At 36.5% G+C, this 26,618-nt stretch overlaps 1 protein-coding gene across 2 annotated transcripts in view; it reads right to left on the bottom strand.

The window, feature by feature from the left end:
* Window positions 1-13,408, bottom strand: part of LOC124359927 — a 49,497-nt gene extending 36,089 nt beyond the window's left edge. The window contains exons 1-2 of one of the 2 annotated variants that reach the window (XM_046813073.1): window positions 13,310-13,408; window positions 6,758-6,887 (exon numbers count right to left, since the gene is read on the bottom strand). In XM_046813073.1, coding sequence (XP_046669029.1) covers window positions 6,758-6,883 — 126 coding nt within the window. In that variant the 5' untranslated portion in view covers window positions 6,884-6,887; window positions 13,310-13,408. The remainder of the gene's footprint in view (window positions 1-6,757; window positions 6,888-13,309) is intronic. The other variant, XM_046813074.1, reaches the window with a different exon arrangement.
* Between the last annotated feature and the right edge of the window lie 13,210 nt (window positions 13,409-26,618).

Below are 26,618 nucleotides of genomic sequence, written 5' to 3'. Positions count from 1 at the left end.
CGGGTGGAATTGGTTTAGTGTCTTGCTTCCTGCAGACTTACCCTTTGCAGGGAGCAAGGGACTCTAAAATTGCTTAAACCGCTAAATTTATCTAACTGTACTCTACTTCTCCCCTATCAATGTGTTGTTTTGTTATATTTATTGCTTCTGTGTTTGTAGGTTGTGGTTAGTGTATACTTGCAGGGTATCCTTCTATTAGGTAGCAGGTATTAAGTTCTTCACTTGGACCTCGTCAGTGTAAGCCTTTTGTGAGTTGAGTCACTTAGGTTACTAAGTAATTGTTGCGTACGCTTTGTTGTTTATTGTGGTATTTATTTGTCTTAATTGTTTGGTATGGCGTTTTCCCTGGTGCCTGAACATCTACGCAAGCCCGAGTTGGTTTTTGAGGTCCTGGCGAGAGGACAGAAGCCCGAGGGAGATGTGAGGGCATTAAGAGCTCAATTACGGGCTTGTATAGCGTTGGACCGCAGCTGGAATGCAGAGTTCCAAATTAACACAGAATTTGAGTTTTGTAAAACCCGAATGGAGGAATTAGAAGACGATATTAATTTTGTCACTTCCCATGTCCGGGTCAGCAAAGGCTAGATTGGCATCTCAGCTTTTACATTGGCGTGACAGAATAGTTTTACTTATGTCAGCTCCTAGTTTAAACTCTGATATTAAAAGTTGGGCTTTTTCGGCCAGTAACAAATTAAAACAAGCCTTAAGATGGTTTGAGTGAGGTGCGCTCGGTGAAAGAGAAGGGGGTTATATTTACCGCTGTCACTCCAACGGAGGTTCCCACTACCATTACTTTTGCTAACCATCCACCGGCTCTTTCTTTCGAGCCTCCCAGAGTTACTATGTCTCCGATACTAGCTTCCTTTTCTAGCTTTGGCAAACTGCCCCATCCTTTGGGGAGTGTTTTTACAACACTTCCCCAGAGTTGATGGGCTTGAACACTAATTTACTTATCCATTTCCTTCTGGAAGTTTTTAAGCTAAGAGAATTTCCTGGTATGACAGATGCCATGCTTATGCAGATTTTAGCGCAGTTTTCCTTAAGGCCGCTTTTTGATCGCCTTCTAGACTGCCTCAAGAGAGGTGCCACCTTTGACCAGTTCCACGCCGAGATCTTGGAGTTCTTTGTACCTGCTCGGGTTAGGGAGCGCTTGCGGGTGGAACGCGTTTACCGTCCTCAGGCACCAGACGAGGGACGTTGAGTCATTTTGTCGGGGAGATACGGGATGTAGCCCGGGTGTTGCGCTTGAGCTTGAGCGAAACGGAGTTGGTGAGCCTTATTTTGGAGGGCATTAAACCTGAAGAACGCTCCCGTTTGATTTTTTGTAGCCGTCCCGCATCTTTTGCGGATTTGGACCGCCTCTCCATCATCTCTAGAGGGGTTCAGGATGCGGATGATCAAAGGGAGGCCATGTCGAGGCATCTTCCTCACTTGCCTCCGGGGCCGGTCCATGCTCCGGTGCAGTCTGAGCCAGCAGCTGCTTCCTTCCCGTAGGCAGCCTCCTACCTGTTATGGCTGCAAGCAAGTGGGACATATTAGACCGTTTTGTCCACTTTAATAAAAAAAACTAGTAAGCTTTGCGGACGAGTAAGCCCGACTCGTGCCGTAAAGGTAATTTTGAGGGCAAATATGTACCTGATTTTGATGGTAAAAGGGTAGCTGGTTTAATGCAGAACAGAAAGAAAACAGAAAGAAATAGACTTGGGGACAGTTATCATCGTTGGCCGAGAGGGGAGGTTGCTGCTCTGGCTGCGCAGGGAGTAAGGGCTGCCCGCTCAACCTGCCCACAACTGGATGTACTTGTGGGGAATGTGGTGCAGAAGGCCCTGGTTGATTCTGGGTCAGCACGCAGCCTGATTTCTTTGTCGTTTTTTGAAGATCTAAAATCCTCTGGGCTAATACGGCAGGTTGAGCCTAGTTTCACTTATCTGCTGGGACTGCTTCACGCACACCTTTACCTATTATCTGTAGTGCCCAGATTCACATCAAAATTAATTATTTCTCTTGGGATTGGAGCTTTTTGGTGGCTAAGGACCTGACTTTTCCTTTCATCTTGGGAGCAGATTTTTATCGGAAAAACTGGCATGATTTTGGATTTGGCCTCCAGTCATGTTTTCTTTGCTTTCGCCAGGCGGGTGCTCGTTCCCTTTTCAGATGTCGAGTCTCGTGGGACTGCTGCCTTAGAGATGGAAGATAAGAGCTTGACTCCTCCTGACCAACTAGGACATCTTACGCCGAAAGAGGCTGAGGACATAAGGCAGATTTGTTCCAGTTTTCCTGAAGTCCTAACTGACAAACTGGGCACGACCAATCTCTTGGAATACGAGATTCGTCTTACAGACACCCGTCCTGTACGTTCCCATCCATATAAGCTTGCTCCGCCCAAGATGGAAATTCTGAGAATATGATTGATGATTTACTTAAGAGTGGGGTAATCGAGCCGTCTTGCTCAAATTTTTTCCAGTCCAGCGTTTCTAGTGCCGAAACCTAATGGGAAGTCCAGATTGGTCCTGGATTATCGAAAGCTCAATGCTCAGATAGAAATTGACTCCGTGCCTCTCCCCGATTTGCATTCTGCTTTCGACTGGTTTGGTAAGGCCAAGTATTTCTCCATTTGTGATCTTAATCAGGCATATCATCGATTCCTCTAAAACACGAGTCTCGACCTCTCACTGCCTTTTGTGTGCCTTGGAATTTGTACCAGTTCACCCGAGTGCCAATGGGCTTGGCTGTGGGGGCCCAAACACTCACCAGACTCCTGGATTCTGTTCTTTCATGATGTCAAATTTAAGTTCGTGTTCAACTATCTGGATGATCTGCTTGTGTACAGTGAGAGTTATGAGGAGCATTTGACTCATCTAGAGGAAGTTCTAACTAGGCTGCGAGAGTCTGGCCTTACCGTCAATCCTGAAAAGGTGAGTTTTGCTCAGCCTGAAATATCGTTTCTGGGTCATCTTGTCTCTTCTCGAGGTGTTTGTATTGATCCAGAGAGAACCCAGGCAATCAGGGAGTTTCCTCCTCCTAAGGATGCCAAGGGGATTGCCCGTTTTGTGGGAATGATAAATTTTTATCGTCGTTTCATCCCCAATGTTGCTGAAGTGGCGGCCCCCCTGAACTCTCTTAGGAAAAAGGGTGCCAAGTTTGAGTGGGGTGAAAGCGCAACAGACTGCTTTTGAGCAGCTGAAAGAGGCAGTGATGCAGCCTCCAGTCTTGGCTATGCCTGATTTCAGTCGTAAGTTCGTCTTGCAAACTGATGCTTCCTCCTTAGCCGTTGCTGCTGTTTTATCGCAAGAAGTAGATGGTATCCGGCAGCCCATAGCTTATGCTTCACGCACTTTAACCCCTTGTGAGAAGAAGAGTTGTTCTGTTTATGAGCTGGAATGTTTGGCTGTCGTGTGTTTGGAATTAATAAGTTCAGGCGTTAACCTAGAACATAAAGAATTTTTGTTGGAAACCGACAACCAGGCACTTTCTTGGCTCCTTGCCCACCCCCGTCAGCTCGGGAAGATTGGTCGCTGGGTAGTCCAAATTTCTGCCCTTAAGTTCACAGTGCAGCACGTGCGAGGCACCCAAAATATCATAGCGGACACTCTGTCACGCATGTATCACTTACCCAACGACCACCAGAATTTATCAGAGCCGCCATGTTGTGGCGTGCTCCTAGACTTTCCTCTGGCATTTTCGGACATTGTTCCACACCAACTTAAGGATCCCGAGCTGGCTGCTATCATCAATGAGCTTAAAAAACGGAGGTGCCCACCTTCCTTATTTTCTGTACCGAGGTGCTCTATGCTGCCGTGACAAGCAGCGGAGAGAAAACCTAAGTTAGTGCTGCCAAGCTTTCTTGTACCGATGGTCTTTCAGTATTTTCATTCTTCTCCTGTGGGCGGACATCTAGGAATTCATAAGACCATCGCGAAGATTAGGGATCAGTTCATCTGGAAAGGTATGGACCGGGATATTGCAGCTCGAGTACGTTCTTGTGAAAACTGTGCTCGCTAAGCAAAACCGCTCAAAATACCAAGTTGGGTCTTTTGTTATCTGAGGTGGCGGGAAAAACCTTTGGAGAAGGTTTTCATTGACTATGTTGGGGCCTCTCCGCGTAGCAAGTCCGGAAATAAGTTCCTACTTGTTTGTGTGGATGCCTTCTCCAAGTTTGTTTGGTTGTTCCCATTGCGGAGTGCTACCGCGCAGCTCACGGTGCAAGCACTTCGTAACCATTTTTTTCAACACTTTGGAATCCCCGCCACCTTAGTTTCCGATAATGGTTCACAGTTTGTCTCCAATATCTTTAAAAGAATGTGCTTTGGGCACGGAATCCGCCATGTGACTACTTCCCCTTTCTATCCTCAGCCTTCTCACGCCGAACGGTTTAATCGCAATCTTCGATCTGCTCTCATTGCCTTTCATGCGGAAAATCAGACCACCTGGGATCAACAACTACCTTGGATCCAATTTGACTTTAATACGGCCCAGCATGAAAGTCACAAGGCGGTACCTTTCGAGTTATTATTTTGGCTTTCCACCAAACAACCCTTTGGCGAACCTTTGGAAAATTAGCGATCTTCTGCCACCTCCTGGTACTCCCAATGTGAAAGCCACTTGGGAGGCAGCCAGGCGGAATCTCATTCGGGCTAGGGAGTTAGTAAGGAGGAAGTACAACCGAGGTCGTATTGCCAATCCCTTCCAGGTGGGGGATCTAGTTTACTGCAAGGCTCACCCAGTCAGTTCGGCTGTGGATAAAAGAGCTGCTAAAACTTTGCTACAGGTGGACTGGTCCCCACCGCATCTTGAAGTTTCTGACTCCGGTGACTGCCCGACTGGGAGATCCTCAGTCCGGGAAGATTTTTCAGGAAGGCGCACATATCCCATCTGAAGCCTTGCCGGAGTCATCCGTGAATTTCTCCTTAGTCTGTGCGGGGAGGGTTTTAGGTCCAGAGGCCTGATCACCTCTGCTCCTTCTTCCTGATCAAGGTTCCTGTTTTCTTCTTTGTACCCACGCAACTCTTGGAGTGATTTCTTGCCTCCAACTGGATTTTCTTGGTTTTCACCTTCTGCAGACTTCAGGGTTTCCGGTTTATAATTCTTCAAACCATTGGGGGAGAGAGGCATTTCGTTTGGTTCTTCATTTTGAAGAAATTAACAGAGGGGAGTTTCCTTCTTTTGGGGGGGGAGTCTGAGCCGGTTCAATACCTATATCTCCCCGGCTCATGTGTGTTTATATAGTGTATGTGTGTGTGGTTTATTGGCTGCAGAGGCCACTGACCATTTGAAGGCGTTTGGCCTTTCCGGGAGAGTGGCAAAGACTCCGAGGCCGTGGTGTACAAGTTAGGAGTAGCTCCAAGTTAAAATTTTTGTTTAACTAAGTGTTTTATTTAGTTTTGCTGAGCTGTTCTCCTTCTAACATGTGCGGCTAAGTTTACGGCCCCTTCACTGATGAGGTCCAGGAGATGAGTTGATTTTCTGCTGTCATCTCTCCATCATGCGTGGTCGCAGAGAACCTTCGCTTTTGCGCTCTGCTGAAGGACGTCCACCATGATGGACATTTCTACTAGTCAACATCTGTGATACCTTGCCCATATTCTTTATTTATTTGTTAATTGTTATTGTTGCCATTTATATAGTTTATATTTTGTTATTTAATTTTAAGTTAGTTTTAGATATTATTTAGTTATTTCTTGGATTTCATTAGGAGCCCGCCCTTAGCCGAAGGATACCGGGTGGAATTGGCATTTCTTGTTTCAAATTATGGCGTTTCTAATTTTTGTATGCAGGTGCAACCTGACGAGGATTGTTTGAGGTATACTACTGCAGGCACTTTTTATTTTTTTTATTTATAGTATATATATACTATATATATATATATATGTATATATATATATATATTTATTTTTGACTGGATAGGCCTATGCGGTGTCTTAGTAAATGAACCTGAGTATACTGACCACGGTGTTCTTTTTTACCTAGTTTGGTTTTGATCCGGCATCCCGTTCGCCACCATGGGCGCGCGCTTCCCTGATGGTTTGCTGTGGGTGTGCGAGCGGCGATGTACGGTTTCAAACCTCCTCCTCCAAAGTAGAAATATCTCCCGCTGTACAAACTCCTCTAAGAACCAACACAAATATTGCACATATACATGTGTCGAACAAATATTTAATAATGGCTGAAGTATCGGTAATGTTTTATAAAGTAATGTTTCGTAAAGCCGTCTTTTTCGTATTTTTTTTTTTTTTTTTTGTGATTCGAAGACTTGGTCGGCACCACCGGACGTCTCAGGACAACTTAAATCGCAATATATTAAAAGTGTTCTGTATTAAAATAATATTAAAGTGATAAAAGTTATACCAGCCAACTTTTACTATGCATTTCGCCAATACTTTAGCGATGTTGAAATATTTGGTGTTGGTTCTTAACCTACTCATAATTCTTGATAGGTTTGTGTCTCACACCTAGACCGCTCAGGAAAATTGTCTTTAGGGTTTCCCTAGAATATAGCTTCTAGGGGGGAGCAACACGATCGCCAGAGCAGAGGCAGGCGCGGGGAGACGGTAATCCGCCCCTCTCTCCTACGTAATTTGGAAAATTAAAAATAGGAAATATTGTGGGTACCAATGGCCTGCCTATCACTCTTATCCTTTGATATTAGTATCCCTTTTCCGTTTGTCTCAGTTTTTTACGGTAATCTTTAAAATATATATATATATATATATATATATATATATATATATATATATATATATATATATATATTGAGTACCTGTTCCAAGTCTAGACTCCTCTGTGGCTGCATGTCCCGGCAGTACTCAATGGCGGAGTCTGTGGTAGGGGTGGCGGTGACGTACGCTGCCATCATAGTGGTCCAAGCGAGCCAAGCTCCCGTCATAGTTCTGTAACATACAGTTCATACTGTGTAACAATGTTTGTAAACTAAGATGAGTAAGACATGTTGTAACGGGACCTATTAAAACAAGGCTTTAAAACACATATCAACCCGAAGACCAGCACTTTAACTTCCTTAAGTGGTGACATATCATTAAAAAAGTAGGGACCGCCATATGCTCATAACGGCATGGAAACGATTCATATCATATTTCTTTAAAGTTGAACGCTAAAACAATTTTGTCTTTGCACCATATGTACAGTGTATGTCAGTAAAACATCAGCCGTATCCTCGTATTGGACGATTGTTTCAGTTCAAATGAGTTGTATAGAAAATAGGAAGGAGGGGGTCTAAAACCTGGTACTCCCTTCACGCACGAGCACAGTTTCAACTACTCATCCTCAAAGTTATTTCGATGCCATCGATGCCATTCTTCTTCGCACCATCAGTGCTGGCCTGCCTTGCTTCACTATCTCTGTGCTACCGACAGTTTTACACCATCCCAAAAGATAAGTAAGCCAACAGCATAAGGTTCTCTCGGAGAGATACAGGCCTCATCATATACTTCTCCAATATCCATCCAGAACTCTCAAGATGATGCGAGACTCATCATTGAATAACATACGCCTCCCATAAACTCATTCAAAGTCATGTATTCGCGAGTAAATCCAGGTCTTCTACCTCGGCGTTGTCTAGTTAGATGGCACCTGTAGCCCACTAGGTAGCTGAGAGTACGTATTCTGGGAGCGGAAACTTGGACGTTTATAACTTCACTGATAATACCACGGAGCTGATTACTTTCGATATTCCTCCTTCTGAGCACATTGACTCTCAAAAACCAATCGTTAGTAAATTTATAAAATGTTTTCTTTAACCGCCTCCACATCTTCATCTTTCCCTAAAACCATCTAGATAAGGTGTTTCAATGGCCGTATGATCGACTCCAACCAATCATGCTTACCACTCTGAGAGAATCCGCGTCCTCCACTGAAGCCAATAACATTACTCTGGCACATCTGCTCCAGTCAAATTTCAGGTCATTTATTGTAAATTTCACAATTAATAGCACTTAAATACCAATAAATGTAACTTTAATAGCCAACAAATACCACTTATGAGAAATAAAAACACTGTTAGTCACTAGATAAACAGGAAACCTTCAGGACATGATTAACAGTGAGTACGACGAATGTACTTGATTCTTAAGAAACTGATAAATACAAGATCAGATAATCAATCAAGGGATTTCTCAGAGACCGGGACATTCTTAAAAATAAGGGAAGGGGGTCCAGACAACTGATTTTTTTCCCGTAGTGGACTTTTGTTCCTTCGTTATGATGAAATATTTTGCAATATTAGCTCTATGTAAGATACCGCAATTAGAGTGATAATCTGTATGAGTAATAAGGCTTTTATCAATCGTCTGTTACCACAGATTAAAGATATTGTGGTTGTTACTAATCTAAAACCAATGAATACAAAAATATTCCAACAAATTCACTTTCAGATTTTAGGTAATATAATCTGATTCATGTAGCCTGTCCAAGGATGTGCTAATACATATGGAATAAGTTATACTCATGTTCGTATAGTTATATTTTCAAGATAAAATATTGAAAAAGAAGAACAATATCTATTTAAGTTTTAAGAGTAGTTTAAAAGATCCAAACTCTTAAGATTATGAGTGATAATGTAGAGCAAAACATTGTAGCAATGTTTTACTCTGTGAAAATTCCACAAATTTTAATAAATGTCCCGCAAAAGTAGTAAACATATTGTAGAATATTATAGTATGCACAAGTTTCCATTAGCAGAATTATTCAAAGGGTTTTATGGGATGACTAAGGAAACGCGTTTACACAAGAATAAAACATTACAGTGGTCACATTTTATAGGTTTGGTTGATTGATTTATATATTTATTGTAAATATATACAATGAGGGGAAATATTTTGAGGTTTTAATTGCATTTTTCAATGTTTCGATGCGGTTTTAGACGAAAGATAAATTTCATCACAGTGTACAGTTCATGAGTTCATGTATTACATTCTTGTCTGTATATTTTTGACATTCTCAAGAGCAATAATTTAAAGTTATCTAGGAATTTGAACTTAGTTTCACAACCTTAGTTGTAAACATGGATCTCATGAAAAGTATTGTTATTACAAGAGTCCACATGGTAGTTCTGATTTCAATGAAATTTAGTGCGTGCGCGCGCTTATGTGTGTATTTGTTTTTTAAACATATTTAACTCTTTTTAAACAAAAGCACCAACAATGTTTGTAATGGTATTTAGTTTTTCACCATTAAACGTAATTATATACTAAAAAAGAGAAAACAACATTTTCAGGAAAATTTCTAACTTTTTTGTATCTTTTAACATTTAGTACACTTTCTATTAGGCCACTGTTTGTACAAAATGATGCACGACAAGTAGATGATTTAATTTTTATTAAATTTTACATCTATTTCTTGCTTAGTTTTTAATAACCACTCTTTTTTTAATATGTGTACCTTTGAATCTACGCCATTGTCAGAAACATTATAATGTTTTGTAAAAAAGCTGTCCTCATGTTACAACTGAAATAAAATACCAAATACCCAAAACACCTTCCTTTTATTGCAGCGTCTGGTATTTGACTCTGTCTCAGATTTGACTCGAATCTGAAATCAAGTTCATCTGAAGAGATCCAAAGAAAGTCGATGACGAAGAAGCACAAAACGAAACATTTACATCGTTTCGAATCAGAGACACCTATGAATAGGTGAAGTGATTAGGTCAATTGAACCAACCCTTTCTACCATAGCTACGTTATACAGGGTGTCAATTAAGTCTGGAACCTCTTTTTTAATTTTTGAACCATAATAGAAAGAAATACCAAAGTTCACACGTGCTTACTGGTGATAGTAACGCACACATATGCCCAATTACCGACCGGATAATTCCTTTGGGGGACGGTCCACAAGGAGTAAGACAAAATTCTTAAATAGCAGCATAGGCCAAATTTGACCTATGCTGCTATTTAAGAATTTTGTCTTACTCCTTGTGGACCGTCCCCCAAAGGGATTATCTGGTCGGTAATTGGGCAGATATGTGCGTTACTATCACCAGTAAGCACGTGTAAACTTTGGTATTTTTTATATTGTGGTTTAAAAATTAAAAAAGAGGTTCCAGACTTAATTGACACCCTGTATATAGAAACTATGTAAATGTTTCGTTTTGAACTTCTTCGTCGTCGACTTTCTTTGGATCTCTTCAGACAAACATGACTTAAGATTCCAGGAGTCAAGTCTTGGATAGCGTCAGATACCAAACATTGCAGTAAAATAAAGGTTAACTGGAGTAAATTCTTCTTCAATTGAATCAACCCTTCCTGCCATAGCTACGTCATGTGTACCCAAAAACAGTTATATTTAATAGTTCTGAGGAAATAAATTTTAACTTTTGTCTAAAGTTAATTATCGGTAGAGTACTTACAGTTGTTACAGACCAAAACATAATAAATTTCTTACAAGCGTAAATAAAATTAAGTCTTCACCAAATATTCAGATTAGTTTCAGAATAGGCGTTTGTTAATGAAAAATATTGATAAATCTAACACTTTATACGGTATATGGTTTCCAGTGGAGCCGATGTATTTCTGATCCGTCCTGAGGCTAGGGAGATAAGTAAATTTTACGTCATTATGTTTTTAACATGTATAGCTGTTTTGAACTATACATGTACCAAACTGAAAAGCTTGCTTAACCAATTGTAATTCTCTGCCCCGTGTGTCCGCCGCGCCACTGGTTTAGCCCCGCTGCTTATTGCCGCTGGGTGGTTTGGTGGTTTGCGGCTTATCGGGGATAGATTCGGCCGCCAGAGCACCGGAAAGTCTTTCGTATGGCTTTTCCTTTATTGCAGCCAGACATAAATGTGATTTCAGTGGCTTTTTCACACCCAAAAATACTATACGATTTAGTTGGCAAATATACGATGTGCAATGTTTCAAGACGGGTACGAAAATAATGAAAGTTGCCGGCAGATCTGGTGCAATGCAATGCCACTATAAGGTTCGTGGTCAGTCATGTTCTGAAAAGCTTGTAGTTCCTATAGTACAGAAAACAGAAAAACTGATTACTAGAAAGCATCAAGTTGGTTGGTTGTACTTGTACAGTATAATCATAAGGAGTTTGATAAGTATTTTGTTACATTGCATACATTACTGGTAATGAATGGAGAAATATTGAGTCGAATAGTGGCAATATTTATTTGAGTTCGTTTTTCGATCAATTCTGAGAACACGTTGGGAATGATAATTTCGATCATGGAAGTCCTACAACCCAAGTTCCTTGTCCTACACGTATCACAAGGAAGTCCTACAGTGTTCTTCACAACAATATTCTTATCAGGACTTTTTAAATTAAGTGTCACTTTAGTGTCACTCTTATGAAAAATAATCAGCGCACGTTTGGCAGGATAATGACGACAGCAAAGGCTATTCAACATAATATTTATTATAATATGCAATTACACTAAATTAAACAGACTAAAGGTTAGCAAGTTCCTGGCTTGTTCTACAAAATTACAAACATGACTACGGTAAATTTTGTACAGTTATTAGTTACTGTACTAATACGTTCAAGGATTCTCCAGAACCTCCTGAAAATGAGAAATTCACAGTGTGTACAATGTATGTCGTGTATTTATGACCTGAGCCTTCGACAATGTACAACTTTGGTGTAACATAAAATAAAATAGAAAACCGTATTTCTCAGCGTTCAATTCTCATCATCAGGTTCTCCATATAAAGTATTTACAGAGTAATCTGAGTACTAACCGAATCTGTTACATACGAATTGGTACAAGATAAAACGTAATGTATAATAAGTAAGACATTGTAATAAGTGAAACAGTAGAGTGTTGCTGTAGATACAAGATTGCTGTTAAACGAGAATTCATTGCGTAATGAATTCAACAAAGAAACAACATTTTATGTCTCATAATACATTGAAAAGTATATCACTTAACGTTTTTCTTAGATTAAGTACAGATTGAATGTTTTCAATGCCATTCTAATTTCTGATTTAACCCGATTGGTTTGTAAAAAGACTTGTTTTTGCTTCATTTAATGCTTTTATTAGATGGCACTAATAATAATTTCGAAAGGAAAATACTGTTGTTGATTCTGGAAGAATTTATATTTTCCTAAAACTGCCCGATTTTGTATTGCCGTAGAAAGAAGTAAATAATTTTAAAAATTACATAGTCTAAAAATGTTGTAGATTGTCTCTCATTAGTAAAAATAGCCTTATAAAATAATATAACATTTCTCTTCCAGTTAAATATTACAGGTTTTTGAAGTCATTTGTTATGAATTTAACATAATTAGTGCAGTTATTCATACAACAATTACTATCAACATATACAATTAATAGCAAACAGTAAAAATGCTTAAATTATGAATTAATTCATTTCTTAGCGTTATAAAATTTTATCATCACTATCTAAGCTAGGAAAACTACTTATTCTAAAAGATTCCAAAAACCATTATCGATTTCTAAATGTGCTTGTTGAGTATTTTTGAGAATTAGAAAATAGTACGCTATGAAAATAAGAGTTTTTAGATTTAACGACATACCCCAGTTAAATTGTCAAATATTTGTTTCATAAATAAAAGATTTCCTGGAATAATAAATTACTCATCCTAAAAAAATAATCGAAGACAAACGAATTTTTAACTTAAATGTTTAAAGCAAAATATAACATATTCATTTTTCTAGGAAGTTGACATCACATGAATTTTTTTTAAACCATCTGATCCCACAAATTACCCTCACACTTTTTTGGTAACTTAATAAAAGATATAAATAACCTATGATTACGCACAGGTTTCTTCACCACACCGATCGATTTCTGAGACCCAAATAAAGTATATTATTATAAGGTAAAATCTTTCCTCCGGATTTCGAGATAATGTTTACAAAATTTGCTCATGTAAGGGTTTAGAATTTGAATTGTTATAGTATTAATTACAACATCCAAAATTTACTATCAGTGTAAAAGATTAAAGAACATTATTTCGTTACAACGTTCCCACATGAAAGTGAAAAATAATACCAGCCTAAACGAATTGATTGTACTAAATTAGCTTCTTGTTAAGCTCAATAGTCCAATGTAACACTTTTCTAATAATCACGTTACAACGAATGACAAATATGTGTAAATTGTTTACAAACATTTGTAAAAAAGTTGAGTCTTTTATACTACTCATGCTTTCTTACATTATCTTACGCAGTCACAAAAGTCAAAGTTATTGCAATAAATAAACTTCTAACAAGAAACCCGAGCCCTAGGTTATCCGGATTTGATATTGAGAGCCGCTTCCAAGAACTAATTGAGAAAGATAACTTATGACATTATCATAATAACAGAAAACAAATCACATACGCTAGCAGTGAGGCTAACCTAGAAGTCGAAATCCAGAAAACACACGCGCAGCACGCTGAACCGAGAACTGACAAAAGTGATTAAGCGCCGGCCCCCGCGCGGTCAATTGGTCTGTTTAGGTCAATTGTACATCTGAGGGGGGGGGGGAGGGGGCACAATAGTGGGCGATATCGTATCAGAACTAACAAAAACCAGGATAACAGACATAAACGACCGTAGTGTTGCACGGCTACCACCCAGTGTTAGTAGGCGCAGACGTGGGACAGGTGGAGTCTTGACAAGTAGAAAGTACGCACAAGTTTGCTAGAGGGTCGGATGATTATAGGATGGAAATTACACAGAAACTTCAGACTTCTTCGTGATGTTCCTCTAGGTGCTAAACATCATGTACTATGATGTTAAGGTGTTAATGCAATTCTCCAAATATTCAGTATGATTTATCAGAATTATCGGGCAATCGTCACCCCGTTACAAAACGATGGTATATAAATTAATAAATGGTTGCAAACCCCCCCCCTCCCTAAAAATACGGGGTAAGAAAAAACGTTTTAACTCGGAACAAATTTACGTTCATTTACAGTGGATAAAATTATCACAAGTAATTGATAATGGTTTCTAGTTCTGCTTAGTTGAAAAATAGTGAAACATTTTGTTAATATTATTGTACACTGATATTTTTCATAAACGAAGTATAAATTTGTGCGCCGTGGTTTACAAAAAATCTACTTTGTAGGTTATGAATGCAGAATATTTTATAAATATGTAAAGAATTTACATATACAGGGTGATTCATGAAGTTCTCCCCCCACTTCTACAGCACATTTTACTAGTAAAAATAATGAAAAAATGTTATATAAACATAGGTCCGAAAACGCTTTGTTAGCGAGTTACAGCTAGCGAAAGATTTCGCCCGAATTCCTGGGTAAAGAGTAAAATAAAGCCATACTGAACTTTTGGAAAGGTTAATTAAGTAAGAAATATCGTGGATTCTTATGTATTTTTACCTGATAAAGCTAATAAAATAGGTTTCAGAACTGTACCTGTAGTAGTTTTTGAGGGATTCAGGGTTAAATGCAAAAAATTGGGGCACGAAACAATTGTTTTTTTAAGTTTTGATGTACAATAACTTTGTTAAATTGGTAATAAATACATAAAATCAACAAACATTAATTGTAGAGAATTTAATTCTGAGAAAATTGATATAATCAAAGTCTAAAATAAAAACAGAAATAAGTAACCAAAAAATCGATTTTATTCAGTATTATACATTACTAGCGGTAAAGAAATACCGTACGGTATTTAGTTTAAAATAAAACAAAAACAAAATGTTTGTTCCTTAATGATGAGATAAATTGAGAAAACAAGATTAATTGTTAAATAAATTTGTTTGTAAATAAAAATATCATGTTTTATTACGTTGAATTTTTTTTTAATAAAAACTTTACATCAAATGTTCGAAAATAAATGAAAGCAAACATTTTTCCCATTATTGTTTACTAATCATCGAAAATGCAGTTTTTTGTTTTATTAATTTCTAAGTTGGTAACGCACGAATAACACTGATCAACCATTCTGCACTGTTACGTTAGAACTGTGTATTAGTGGTGTTTTGCAAGCTACAGCAGGAGATCGGGTTCTGTGAATCGTGTTATTAAATACAATTTCTCTGTGAGTTATAATTCGATTGTTTATTCAGCGAAAAAAATGCCTTACCGTACTTATTTACATCAGAGGAATACGCTGATATGGTTTTTATTTTGGGTTACTGTAATGGTAATGCTAGAGCTGCTGTAGAAGAATATGAACTACGTTACCCTAATAGGAGGATTCCAGATACCAAAAACAATTTCAGGAACTTTTCGTACTCTTCGGGAAACAGGATCACTACCACAAGTACTAGAACCAATTATGAACGAGCTGTCCAACTGATGATGATATTGTTATTAATGCTGTTCATCGCAGTCCAGGTGTAAGTACACGACGTATTTCTAGGCGGATAGGAGTTTCGCAGTCAACGGTGTGGAGGTCACTTAATCGAAACAAATTTTATCCGTTTCATAAACAAAAGGTTCAACATCTACAGCTAGGGGATGGTCCGCTTCGCTTATTTGAATATTAATAATCAACTCTACAAGCGTATTTTGTTTACGGATGAGGCACAATTCACTCGGGATGGTGTCAATAAAACTTGCACAATGAAACACTCATGGGCAGAAGAAAATCCACATGAGGTAGTGGAACAGAACTTTCAACACCGATTTAGCGTCAATGTCTGGTGTGGCCTTTTGCACAATCGGCTGATTGGGACATTTCATATTACCTGGACGCCTAAATGCTGAGTTCTATTTGCATTTCCTTCAAGAAGAGTTGCCCGCAGCTGTTAGAGAATGTTCCATTTACATCTCAGACAAAATTTTGTACTTCCAGCATGACGAAGCACCTCCCCACTTTTCACGTGCCGTTTCTGCTTACTTAAATCATCAATTTCCTGGACAGGGACACTGGATTGGTCGTGGAGGGCCTCACCCTTGGCCACCAAGATCACCAGATCTATCTCCATTGGATTATTGCATCTGGGGATGGATGAAAGACATTGTATACAAGACAAAAGTGAATTCTCGTGATGAATTAATTGCCCGTATTATGGATTCGGCTGTGCAGGTACAGGGAAGTCCTGAAAAATTAAGAAACGCAACAAAAGCAGTACACAAATGTGGGTTGCAAAATGTATTGATAATGATGGCCTCATTTTCGAACATCTATTTTATAAAAAAGTTGCGTACGGTTGGCCCAACCTGATTATTTTGCTTAAAACTAGTAATGTATTATACTGAATAAAATCGATTTTTTGGTACTTATTTCTGTTTTATTTTTAGACTTTGATTATATCAATTTTCTCAGAATTAAATTCTCTACAATTAATGTTTGTTGATATTATGTATTTATTACCAATTTAACAAAGTTATTGTACATCAAAACTTAAAAAAACATTGTTTTCGTGCCCCAATTTTTTGCATTTAACCTGAATCCCTCAAAAACTACTACAGGTACAGTTCTGAAACCTATTTTTTTAGCTTTATCAGGTTAAAAATACATAAGAATTCCACGATATTATTTCTTACTTAATTAACCTTTCCAAAAGTTCAGTATGGCTTTATTTTACTCTTTACCCAGGAATTCAGGCGAAATCTTTTCGCTAGCTGTAACTCGCTAACGAAGCGTTTTCGGACCTATGTTTATATAAAATTTTTTCATTATTTTTACTAGTACAATGTGCTGTAGAATGGGGGGAGAACTTCATGAATCACCCTGTATATAATTAATAGAATTTGTCTACATAAACGGAGATGCTACATTATTACTAATGCTATTTAAGAAAGCCTATTGTAATATAGCAGATTACACAATTTGTAGGATTTTATCAGTGATATTTTGTAACTAAAAATAAATCAAAAAGTGACAATTTAATACGTATATTTTTAATTCTTGCTCTTCCATCACCACAAAGAAGATATTTTAGTTAAGACTTTAGCAATTGTAACTTGCAACTTGAGTTACTGCTTACTGAAATGTTTTAGATAAAGTCACAAATAAATAGGACTCGTAAGTGACCTATTAATTTACCAAGCTCACTAGTTTTCATTTTATTATCTTGTATGTAATCTTCATAAAACAATAATTAGGCATGGTCTGTTGTCTAACACAAAAATAACAGAAATTAGACGCCACATTAAGATATTTATAAACAGCATCGATCGCTATTTTTCTAAGCAAAAGCAAATGTAATAATAGATGTACAGGAAGTTGTAGGAACGCGTAACAAGTTGATAAGAATGTGAGTCAAAGAAGAAGTGTTAAGTTTGATAAGATAACTGTGTTAGTCGCCAGATAAAAATTGACAAGCTTTCAGGGATTACTACGTTTTCCCACCGATCTTTATAAAAGCGATTTGGAAACTACCTCGGTAATATCGCCAAATATAAATATGTGTGCCCTGTACTATTATTAATACTATTTTGTATATTTCGTTCCATATTGTGAACTTTCGGTTTGTATGTATCAGCTGTAGGTGGTTGGTCGGCGAATGTAGACTTATTGTGACCTGTATTCTGTAGTTCAGTTTTAATAATTAGTGTTGTATTTAGTTTTTTTTACAAGTGCATGTTTTAGGGTTATTGAAGTTAACACACAAAACATGATGGTTGTGATAGCTGAAGAAGAGGTCAGATTGCAGATCTCGAAACGTAGTGTTACTGACTTTTTTTGTCACTAAACGATGGCAAATGTCCGGAAAATCCTCTTTCCTTCACAATCTTTCCATCGTCAAGAACAAATTTCATTCAAAGAATCTTTTGTATTTTATATTTATTTTGCGGTACCCGGTCTTGTAAGTTTTATCATAGCAGGTCTTTATTGTCTCTGTAAATCAGGGTAGTAGAACCAATTATTTACTCGTTTTGTAATACATTTAAAAGATAACAGTGCCTTACAATTTCTTTTTGTGGACGTTCACAAATACATAGCAGTCTTTCAACGAGAGATAAGATTGCAGTGTGGGATTAGACATTATTCGAAGAATTGGTGGAGTCTGGTATGATCAGGCTACCGTCAGCGACAGTGAGAGTGATGCGTGAGTGACGCGACGTGACGATGATGAGCAGCGACTGTCTGACCTGTAGATGACCGTGAGACGCGGCAGTAGCAGCAGCCATTGTCGACCTATAATTTGCTGTTTGAAGCTCGCTCGCTTGATGGACGTGCTCACGGGCGACTAAGGCCGAAGAAAATATGTGAGGCGTTTGTGTGTTTGGATACGTTATACCAAATGCAGCGCTGATACACAGTGGTGTACCCCAGGGGTGTATGAGTTTGAGGACCCCCTCCTTACTAACGGTCTCTGGAGCCCCAAAATGTAATCCATAAGAAAAATTATTCGAAAAATAATCCACTGATATAGCATGCCGATATTTTAGTTTATATTTCACACCACCCACAACCACGTGTTTTACTATGGCTATTCCAGTGTCTAATTTCGGAAAATGTTTCCCTTTTGAAAATCCTAGGTACGTTACTACTGATAGATTTCATTTTCGACCAGAAATAATTTAAAGGATTCTCATTTATAAAAGAATACTACATTAAATATCATTATATGCCACCAAACACTTTATCTATACCGTACAGCATTTTAACCCTAAAACATACATTATTCTTCATCGATAAAGTCAGTTTTACGACGTTATCACTGAAACTGTCTGGATCAATCATATTATCGTTATAAAGATAACGGGTTTGTAAACGGTCAGCAGGGCTTAAATCTCCGCATGAGACAAAGATTATAATATTTGATAGCTCTCTGAGGCATTTTTGATCAGACCTAGAATTTTACTATTCTGCTACGCGATAGGCTATCTCGATGGAAGTTTTTTGTTCGCCGATGATGCTTTTACCACAGCCGTATTCACGGCAGAAAATGGTGGTCTGACCATTAAAAGCTGTTTATTTACTTTAAACCAATCCAGCTACTAAACTACTATATTAAAAATCATATGTGTGTGTGTGTGTTTTACACATTGTTAAATATCTTAAAAGCAGGGGAGGATTCCCAAATTTTTTATGTAAGATTTACAGTTTAGGATATCAAACGTAAAAAGGTATTTCCTCATAGTTAAACTCTATGAGGAATCTCAACTTTGAGAATTCGTAAATATATTCGAAACTAAAGGAAATATAAAAATTGCTAAGGTTAAAATTACTTTTCTAGGAAAATAATTAAATATAGTATTTTTCATAGAAAAAAAGTTAACTGATACATTGAAAAATAGTGGTAATTTTAAAAAATTTTGAAACTTATTTTTTAAATCTTTCAACAAACATATGAAAGGTTCCCTATTTAGCGTTTTCTGCCAGAATTGTAGTTTCCAAAATCATAATCATGGCTCTTTTTCAAAAGACTCTTGATAAAAACGAGAATTAATATCATGGTTCCAAACTATTAGTTGGTATACAATATTACTTAGACTAGTCTTAGATAAGTTCACTCTCGATATTTAGTAAAACGTTTCTATGGGGTAGATGTTGATATTACATAAAACAACTTTATTCAGGTTATTGCATGGATTAAGATAAAGTTGAAATTTAATATATTTCTCTGCAATGTCTAAGATTTCCAGATAGCGTTTGTTAAAATTGTCGAAGAGGGTTGGTGAGTATTTAGGTATTTAGATGATTGATAACACATTTTTTTTTATACGTTTGTAGATATGTTCACTAGTTTCAAGATAGCGGTCGGACAACTTTTTGAAGTTACACGAGTACTCAGCTATTAATTCAATTAAAAGTACGTTTCAACGGTCAATCATATTAATTTATAAAACATTAGTTTTAGTTATTCACATTGGACTATTTTATATATTACATAAAAGAGTTTTTCGTTTATCAACCATCTTTGGTTTAGCAGCTACTATATCTTGAGATAGGTGAAAAATGAAATGTTTTAAGGTTTTGAAATCACTTAAATATGCTTCTAAATACTCGTATAACATTGTTGCCGTAAAAAAGTCATATCATCTACTTGTATAAAATAGCATATACCACTGGTAACTCGCAAGGGGTTAACTACAATGCAGTTTCGACACTGTGGATTATTTTAATCTGTACAAGTGCAATTAGTTGTTTTTTTATTATTATTACTAAAATTACTGTTTTATTTTACAATGAAAAATACATAATTACAATATTTATTAGTAGTTATGGGTTAATTTTCAATCGATGGCACAGCCAAAATTTGGAACTTAAAACAAAATAACAAGGATGGAGTAGATATAAAATTCGGCGAAAGGACGGATGTTTGATCAACGTCAATCTTTGCATACTCATTGATTTGTTTACACACCGTTCCTTTGTTGGAGCTATCATCCGAACATACTGAAGTTGTTCAAATAGAGGCAGTCGCTTACTCTAGCTGCCTACTGATTCTGTGAGATAAAAGTGTTCATGTTTGCTCATTGCGTCATATTTTGTTTATAAAAAATGTTTAACCATACATAAGTAAATTTAAATAACACAAAGTTCTGACTCTGAAATTAGACTCGAACCTTCAGTGGCTTAAACACCTTTTTATGCTCCTTCATGATATGTAAACTTATATTAATCAATATGTTGGTCATTATATACCAATACCATACTTGTTGAATGATGTTTGAATAATCTTTTGATGAGTTAAAATGTAAAGAAGAGACCACCTACACTCGAGAAATTATTTATCAGTTGATCTACGCTTCATTCAAATGAAGTAATCAATTTGGGACTGAAAATAAGAACAGATACTGACTAACCCAATGGTTCTCAGGAATGACATCAAGATATATTCTCAAATATCTGACAATTACCTTTTTTCGTATTTCTCTCAGAACTTTGTCCTTACACAGTTTTTAGGAAGACTTGTTGGTATTTTGTGTATTAATACTTATGAATAGAGCTTTTGTTTGAGATGCCGAGGACTTAAAATAGAAGGAACCTTCTGACATCAAAACATACCATCGTGAACATCGAGTCATGAACACTTTACTCAATAAGGTGTAACTAAATAATTTGGTTCGTATTTATTTGCATATTTCTGAAGATGTAAGTGAACTCGATTTGTGTTTACTTATATAGAGAAAATAAACAAGGAAATACTACAATTGGTATGTTAATTGTAAAACTTAGGGTCGTGCCCTTAAAATACTCGTATATAAAAAATCAGTCATTACGAAGTTTAATTACCAGCCAGTATTGGTAACGTAAAAAACTTAAAAATTGAACGGCTGAGCTTCAGCGAATCATATTTCTCATGGGGCTTAAAATTGTAATTTATGTCTGCCTTGTCTGTCTGACTGTCTATTTGCTTTACTGCACGATATTTAGAAAAAAAAAACTCACCTATAGATTGAAATTGTGCGTGAAGTTTCTTTTATATATGAGGATACTACTCCTTAGGACATGGTAACTATGATAGCAACGAGAAAATATCAGATTAAATAAACTTTTACAAAAACTCAATACATCCATAAGAGATTCAAACCTTAGGGAGGCTTGTTACGACACGTGATGTGGAGTACTTCTATTTATAATTATAAAGATGGCGGTGGATTTATACATTCCATTCCGATCCCACACTGTTGAAAATCTTCTTGAGTAGAGCGGTTTTGCCTTCAATTCACGAAGTATCATCTCTTTCCTGAACTTACGTGGTGCAAGGGATCTTGTGCCTACAGTCGGACAGCCATACATTCTAAGCTTAAGTGCAGAGAAATTGTCATGATCTGGTGTTATGACAATGGATGTCCCCGGTTCTTTCTGACAAACACAGTACAGTAAAGGACGTAACTGTCATAATTGTTAAAATGGAAAATACGATTCAGACAGTTCTCTATTTCAAGACGAGTACGCGTCTAGTATCCGATGCATGCTTCCATAATGCAGTTTTTGTGACTATGTAAAAGAGCGTTATCAGTGTACTCAGTGACCTCACGCTTAATTTCCCTGATCATATACATACGAATTACTCAACGAATTAATTTGTTAGTATTTATTGGAACCGATCTTAAAACTTGGGTAGGAAGTAATTAATTTAATTCACGACTCCTAAATTACTATTAAATTTATGAATTTATATTAAAAATGTACAATATTCCTGTCTCTTTTTATTATTTTCATCTGGTAGTTTTGAAAGATACCCGGCACCATTATCCATATACTAATTAGTGTATTCAGGGGATACTGACCCTTTTGTTTTAAGTAAAAATATATAAATACAATATATAAAAATATCGTTATATTATAGTAATAAAATGGTGATGTACTAATTTTGTCCTTCTCATTCCAGACAGATAAGTGCATAGACTTGTTTCTACGAATTTGTATGTTGTATATTATTTTGTTTTCAATTACCATAGGTAAACTCTCAAATCCTAAAATACTTAATATTTGTCAGTCCATATATATGAAACATTCATTCCTAGATTGTAAATTAAAAACCTACATTATTATAGATCAGACGTTCATATCTTCTCAGGAATTGGTACAATAACACTGAAGAAGAATGTCATATCACTGAGACCAAGAGTAAGTTGTTGTTTCCTCTCTAATATAACTTACTAGAGTGGCGCCAAGCCAACAAGATACGATCTTGAGCTTGGATGTGGATTGTTATGGTCCCAGTCCTGTTGCTGTATTGACACGATTTGGTTCAATTGGTGGAGATTATTTCACTTACTACAGATTATATAAAATTGAATTCCAAAACACTCTAGCTCTAAATTAATTAATTAGACAACAAGACTATTTTGTGTGCTATTTATTATTAATATTACGTGTTTTAATTGCTTAAGCAATACAGATTTCGTGAAAACATAAGGTTTTATAGTAAGAGTATTCCAATTACTTTCAAAAATGTTACGTTCCAACAAATTTATAAATAGTTGGAACACTCATTTTGTTTTCACGGTTTTCTTTTGTTACCCACAGAAATTAAAAAAGAAAATTAAGAAGCTATATTAAACAATTATTGTTTAATCTCTTCAGAACTGTTTTTAATACTATGAATAAACACTGCACTGTCCACGAAAAATCTAAATTTTACTACAATTGTACAAGAATTATTTTCCAAGAAACCAACAAGTGTGTATACATTTTCCTTGTATATTTAGCATTTTGTACATCTGATAACACTAGTGAGTGACGAGAGTGATAATTCTTTTTTAATTAATGATTGTTTATTTGTTAACGTTAGTATACCCAGGGTGAGGCAGACCACCCGTACAGTACGTATTGCGGCCAAACCAAACGAGTAGATTATTCGTAACAACTTAAACCCCTATTTCCACCCAAAGAATTTGGAGAAATTATTTTGAAATCTCTAAACTCCCCAAAAGGGTAGTTTTTGGGGGGTAGGAGTGGTTTTTGGAAATTTTCAAATGTAAAGGTATGTTGAGTTATACCTTATTTTAAAGGTATTTTTTCACTGATTATTTTGATGCAAAAATGTTGAACCTATCTTGCCGCTTATGTACAGGGGTACACCAAAACGTTAAAAAATCAGGGGTTTGTGGGTAAATTTATTGCAACTACCTGCACAAATGTAGAGAGACGATATTTTTATTCAAAACTAACGATGAGACGGCTTATCGAAAAATATCATCAAATGCCACCCCTACCCCAAAATTTACACATTTTAAAAATACATAGAATTTTGAAATACTTAACAGCCCCAATCTAAAAAAACTCAAATAGCAACCTAGGTTGTGTTGTACATCATTAGAAAGGTCTTTAAAAAATAAACATTTTTCTACATTTAAAGTTTGTCTCTATCTCCAATGGTTTCAAAACTGTAGTACAAAAATAGATCTTTTAATAATTTTACTAAGTTTAGTTTGAATTTTAATATCAAAAACCCAATGAAAAAATGGAAAAAAAGTTGGACTTTTAAGTTTAATTTGTTTTTAAATAATGTAATAAAAACAGGATTTCTATCAGTGTAACATGTTTCAAAAGCAATCTAACCGTGGTGTTCATGTTTTAATAATCCCAAATATACGAGTTGCCCCTGTAAGAATTTTGGAACCAATTCCTTGGTCTCTTATCTAATCTCTGTTATTATTGTCTCCCTATTCAGTTGTTCTTGTGACCACGTGGTATGAGGTAGATATTAGTTTAATTTTTTTTAAGTACGTAGTGTAAGTTTTGTTTTGTTCTAATATGCCATTCTCAAATGAGGAGGGATTCCAGATGCTTATGGTATTAGGGGGATGTTTCCAAATTTACTCAGCTGCCGCTCTTCTTTATGCCCATTCGTTACCCAGACCGCGAACATCACTCCAGGAACGTTTTTTCAAAGACTTGCTAGTCGAGTTTGTGAAACAGGTCATGTTCAACCTGACCACAACAAAGGAAAGGAACTCGCTAGACCCGTGAGAAGTGATAGGGCACCCGAAGTTTTGGCAGCCTTTAAACTGAATCCGCATGATTCTACACGAAGAGTAGTTCTTGATTCTGGTGTGAGTCAAAGATCTGTTTTAAGAATTGTTCACGATCATAAAATGCACCCATATAGGATGTCATTACATCAAGAACTCCATGGAGATGACTACCTTCATAGAATGAACTTTTGTTTGTGGGCTCGAGAAAAACTACAACAAAATCAAAACTTTCACCGTAACATTCTGTGGTGTGACGAGGGTTACGTTTAGGAGTAATCGAGAAGTGAACCGCCACAATATGAGATACTGGGTGTTTGAAAAACCCACACTGGATGCAAGAAGTGGACAACCAAAGGTACTGGACCCTAAATACCTGGTGCGGTATTATCGGTGACAAAATTGTAGGGCCATTCTTCTTTGACGATCGCCTAGACCGAGTAGTTTATATCAACTTTCTAATTGAAATCCCTGAGAAAGTCTTTACAACGTATGTGGTTTATGCACGATGGGGCACCAGCACACTACGCCGAAGATTCTCGATTGATTCTAAACGAGCAATACCATGACAGATGGATTGGAATAGGCGGCCCTGTGAACTACCCAGCGAGATCTCCTGATTTAACGTGTATGGACTTTTACTTGTGGGGTAGACTAAAAGACCTACTGTATAAATCAAGACCAACAACTAGAGAGGACATGATGTAGTGGATAAGGGGGAGGCTATAAACACGATCAGTAGAGAAGAGATATTGAGAGCTGTAGATAGCATCACCTCAAGGATTGAACTCTGTCTGGAAAACAATGGGTTGCAGTTTGAGCACCGGTTTTAAACTCTTCATGAGGTCGGTTACTAGGTTATTGTTAGTTTTAGTTTGATAATTGATAATTGTCATATTCATAATTTACCATGATGCTGCTGTAACATGGTAGATTTGTTTTCAAATAACCAGTTTGAAGTGTTTATCTTTTTTAATAATGACAGGATACTCTTTCCTTCCATGGCACTCACATCAATGTTTAAATAACAACAGGTTTTCTCCTATACATTTTGTGTAATTTAAGTGTAAAACTTTTTTATAATTCAAAATTTACTAATTTAATAACTGGGTAATTTTCCTGTTTCATGAGAGAACTCAGCACTTATCGTAAGACATTTGCAGTTTACGGTGTTCCAATACCTTTTTTAAATTTTAAAAGACTTTTAAAAATTGGGTACAGTATTTTTTTTCAATCATAAACATAAGAGACAGTTTACTGTTGGAACTTTTTTTTTACTTGCACATTGCACTAATTTTTATAATAAATACATTGAGTAAAGTTATTAAAAAAATCTATTTTTTTTACCACAGTTTTGAAACCATTGGAGATAGAGACAAACTTTAAATGTAGAAAATGTTTATTTTTTTAAAGACCTTTCTAATGATGTACAACAAAACCTAGGTAGCTATTTGAGTTTTTTTAGATAGGGCTGTTAATTATTTCAAAAATTCTATGTATTTTTAAAATGTGTAAATTTTGGGGTAGGGTGGCATTTTGATGATATTTTTCGATAAGCCGTCTCATCGTTAGTTTTGGATAAAAATATCGTCTCTCTACATTTGTGCAGGTAGTTGCAATAAATTTACCCACAAACCCCTGATTTTTTAACGTTTTGGTGTACCCTGTACATAAGCGGCAAGATAGGTTCAAAATTTTTGCATCAAAATAATCAGTGAAAAAATACCTTTAAAATGAGGTATAACTCAACATACCTTTACATTTGAAAATTTTCCAAAAACCATCCCTACCCCCCAAAAAACTACCCTTTTGGGGGAGTTTTAGAGATTTCAAAATAATTTCTCCAAATCCTTTGGGGTGGAAATAGGGGGTTTAAGTTGTTACGAATAATCTACCTCGTTTGGTTTGGCCGCTATACGTGCTGTACGGGTGGTCTTGTATACAATCAAAACGTGCTATAAAATATGTTTTGTCGTCTTAAAATTAATTCAGGTCTGGATTGAATCAAAGACAGTATACTATAGTGTACACTGGGTCTGAGGAGGTAAAATAGTTGAATACCCTAAAACAGAATTGTAATCATTTCGTAATAACAACAACGCACCAAGCTACATTTAATAAATTTAATTAATAAATGCGTTACTTATAAATCAAGAAGTGAAAATTTATCATACATTAAAGCTTAGCTACTATATTTAAACCAACAAGCAAACGTGTATATTTCAAACTAACTTTTCCTTCCCTGTGTTGTATTAAAAAGTATCCCTCTAATACTGTAAAAGGGGTAAACTACAATTATAGTGGTATAACATGTGGTTATAGGCAGAGGTTCCACTTCTGCTGTGACCGAT

The sequence above is a fragment of the Homalodisca vitripennis genome, chromosome 4, assembly GCF_021130785.1.
Source record: "Homalodisca vitripennis isolate AUS2020 chromosome 4, UT_GWSS_2.1, whole genome shotgun sequence".
NCBI lineage: Eukaryota > Metazoa > Arthropoda > Insecta > Hemiptera > Cicadellidae > Homalodisca > Homalodisca vitripennis.
The sequence above is the reverse complement of the archived record's forward strand: the minus strand, read 5'-3'. Positions and strand labels throughout refer to the sequence as shown.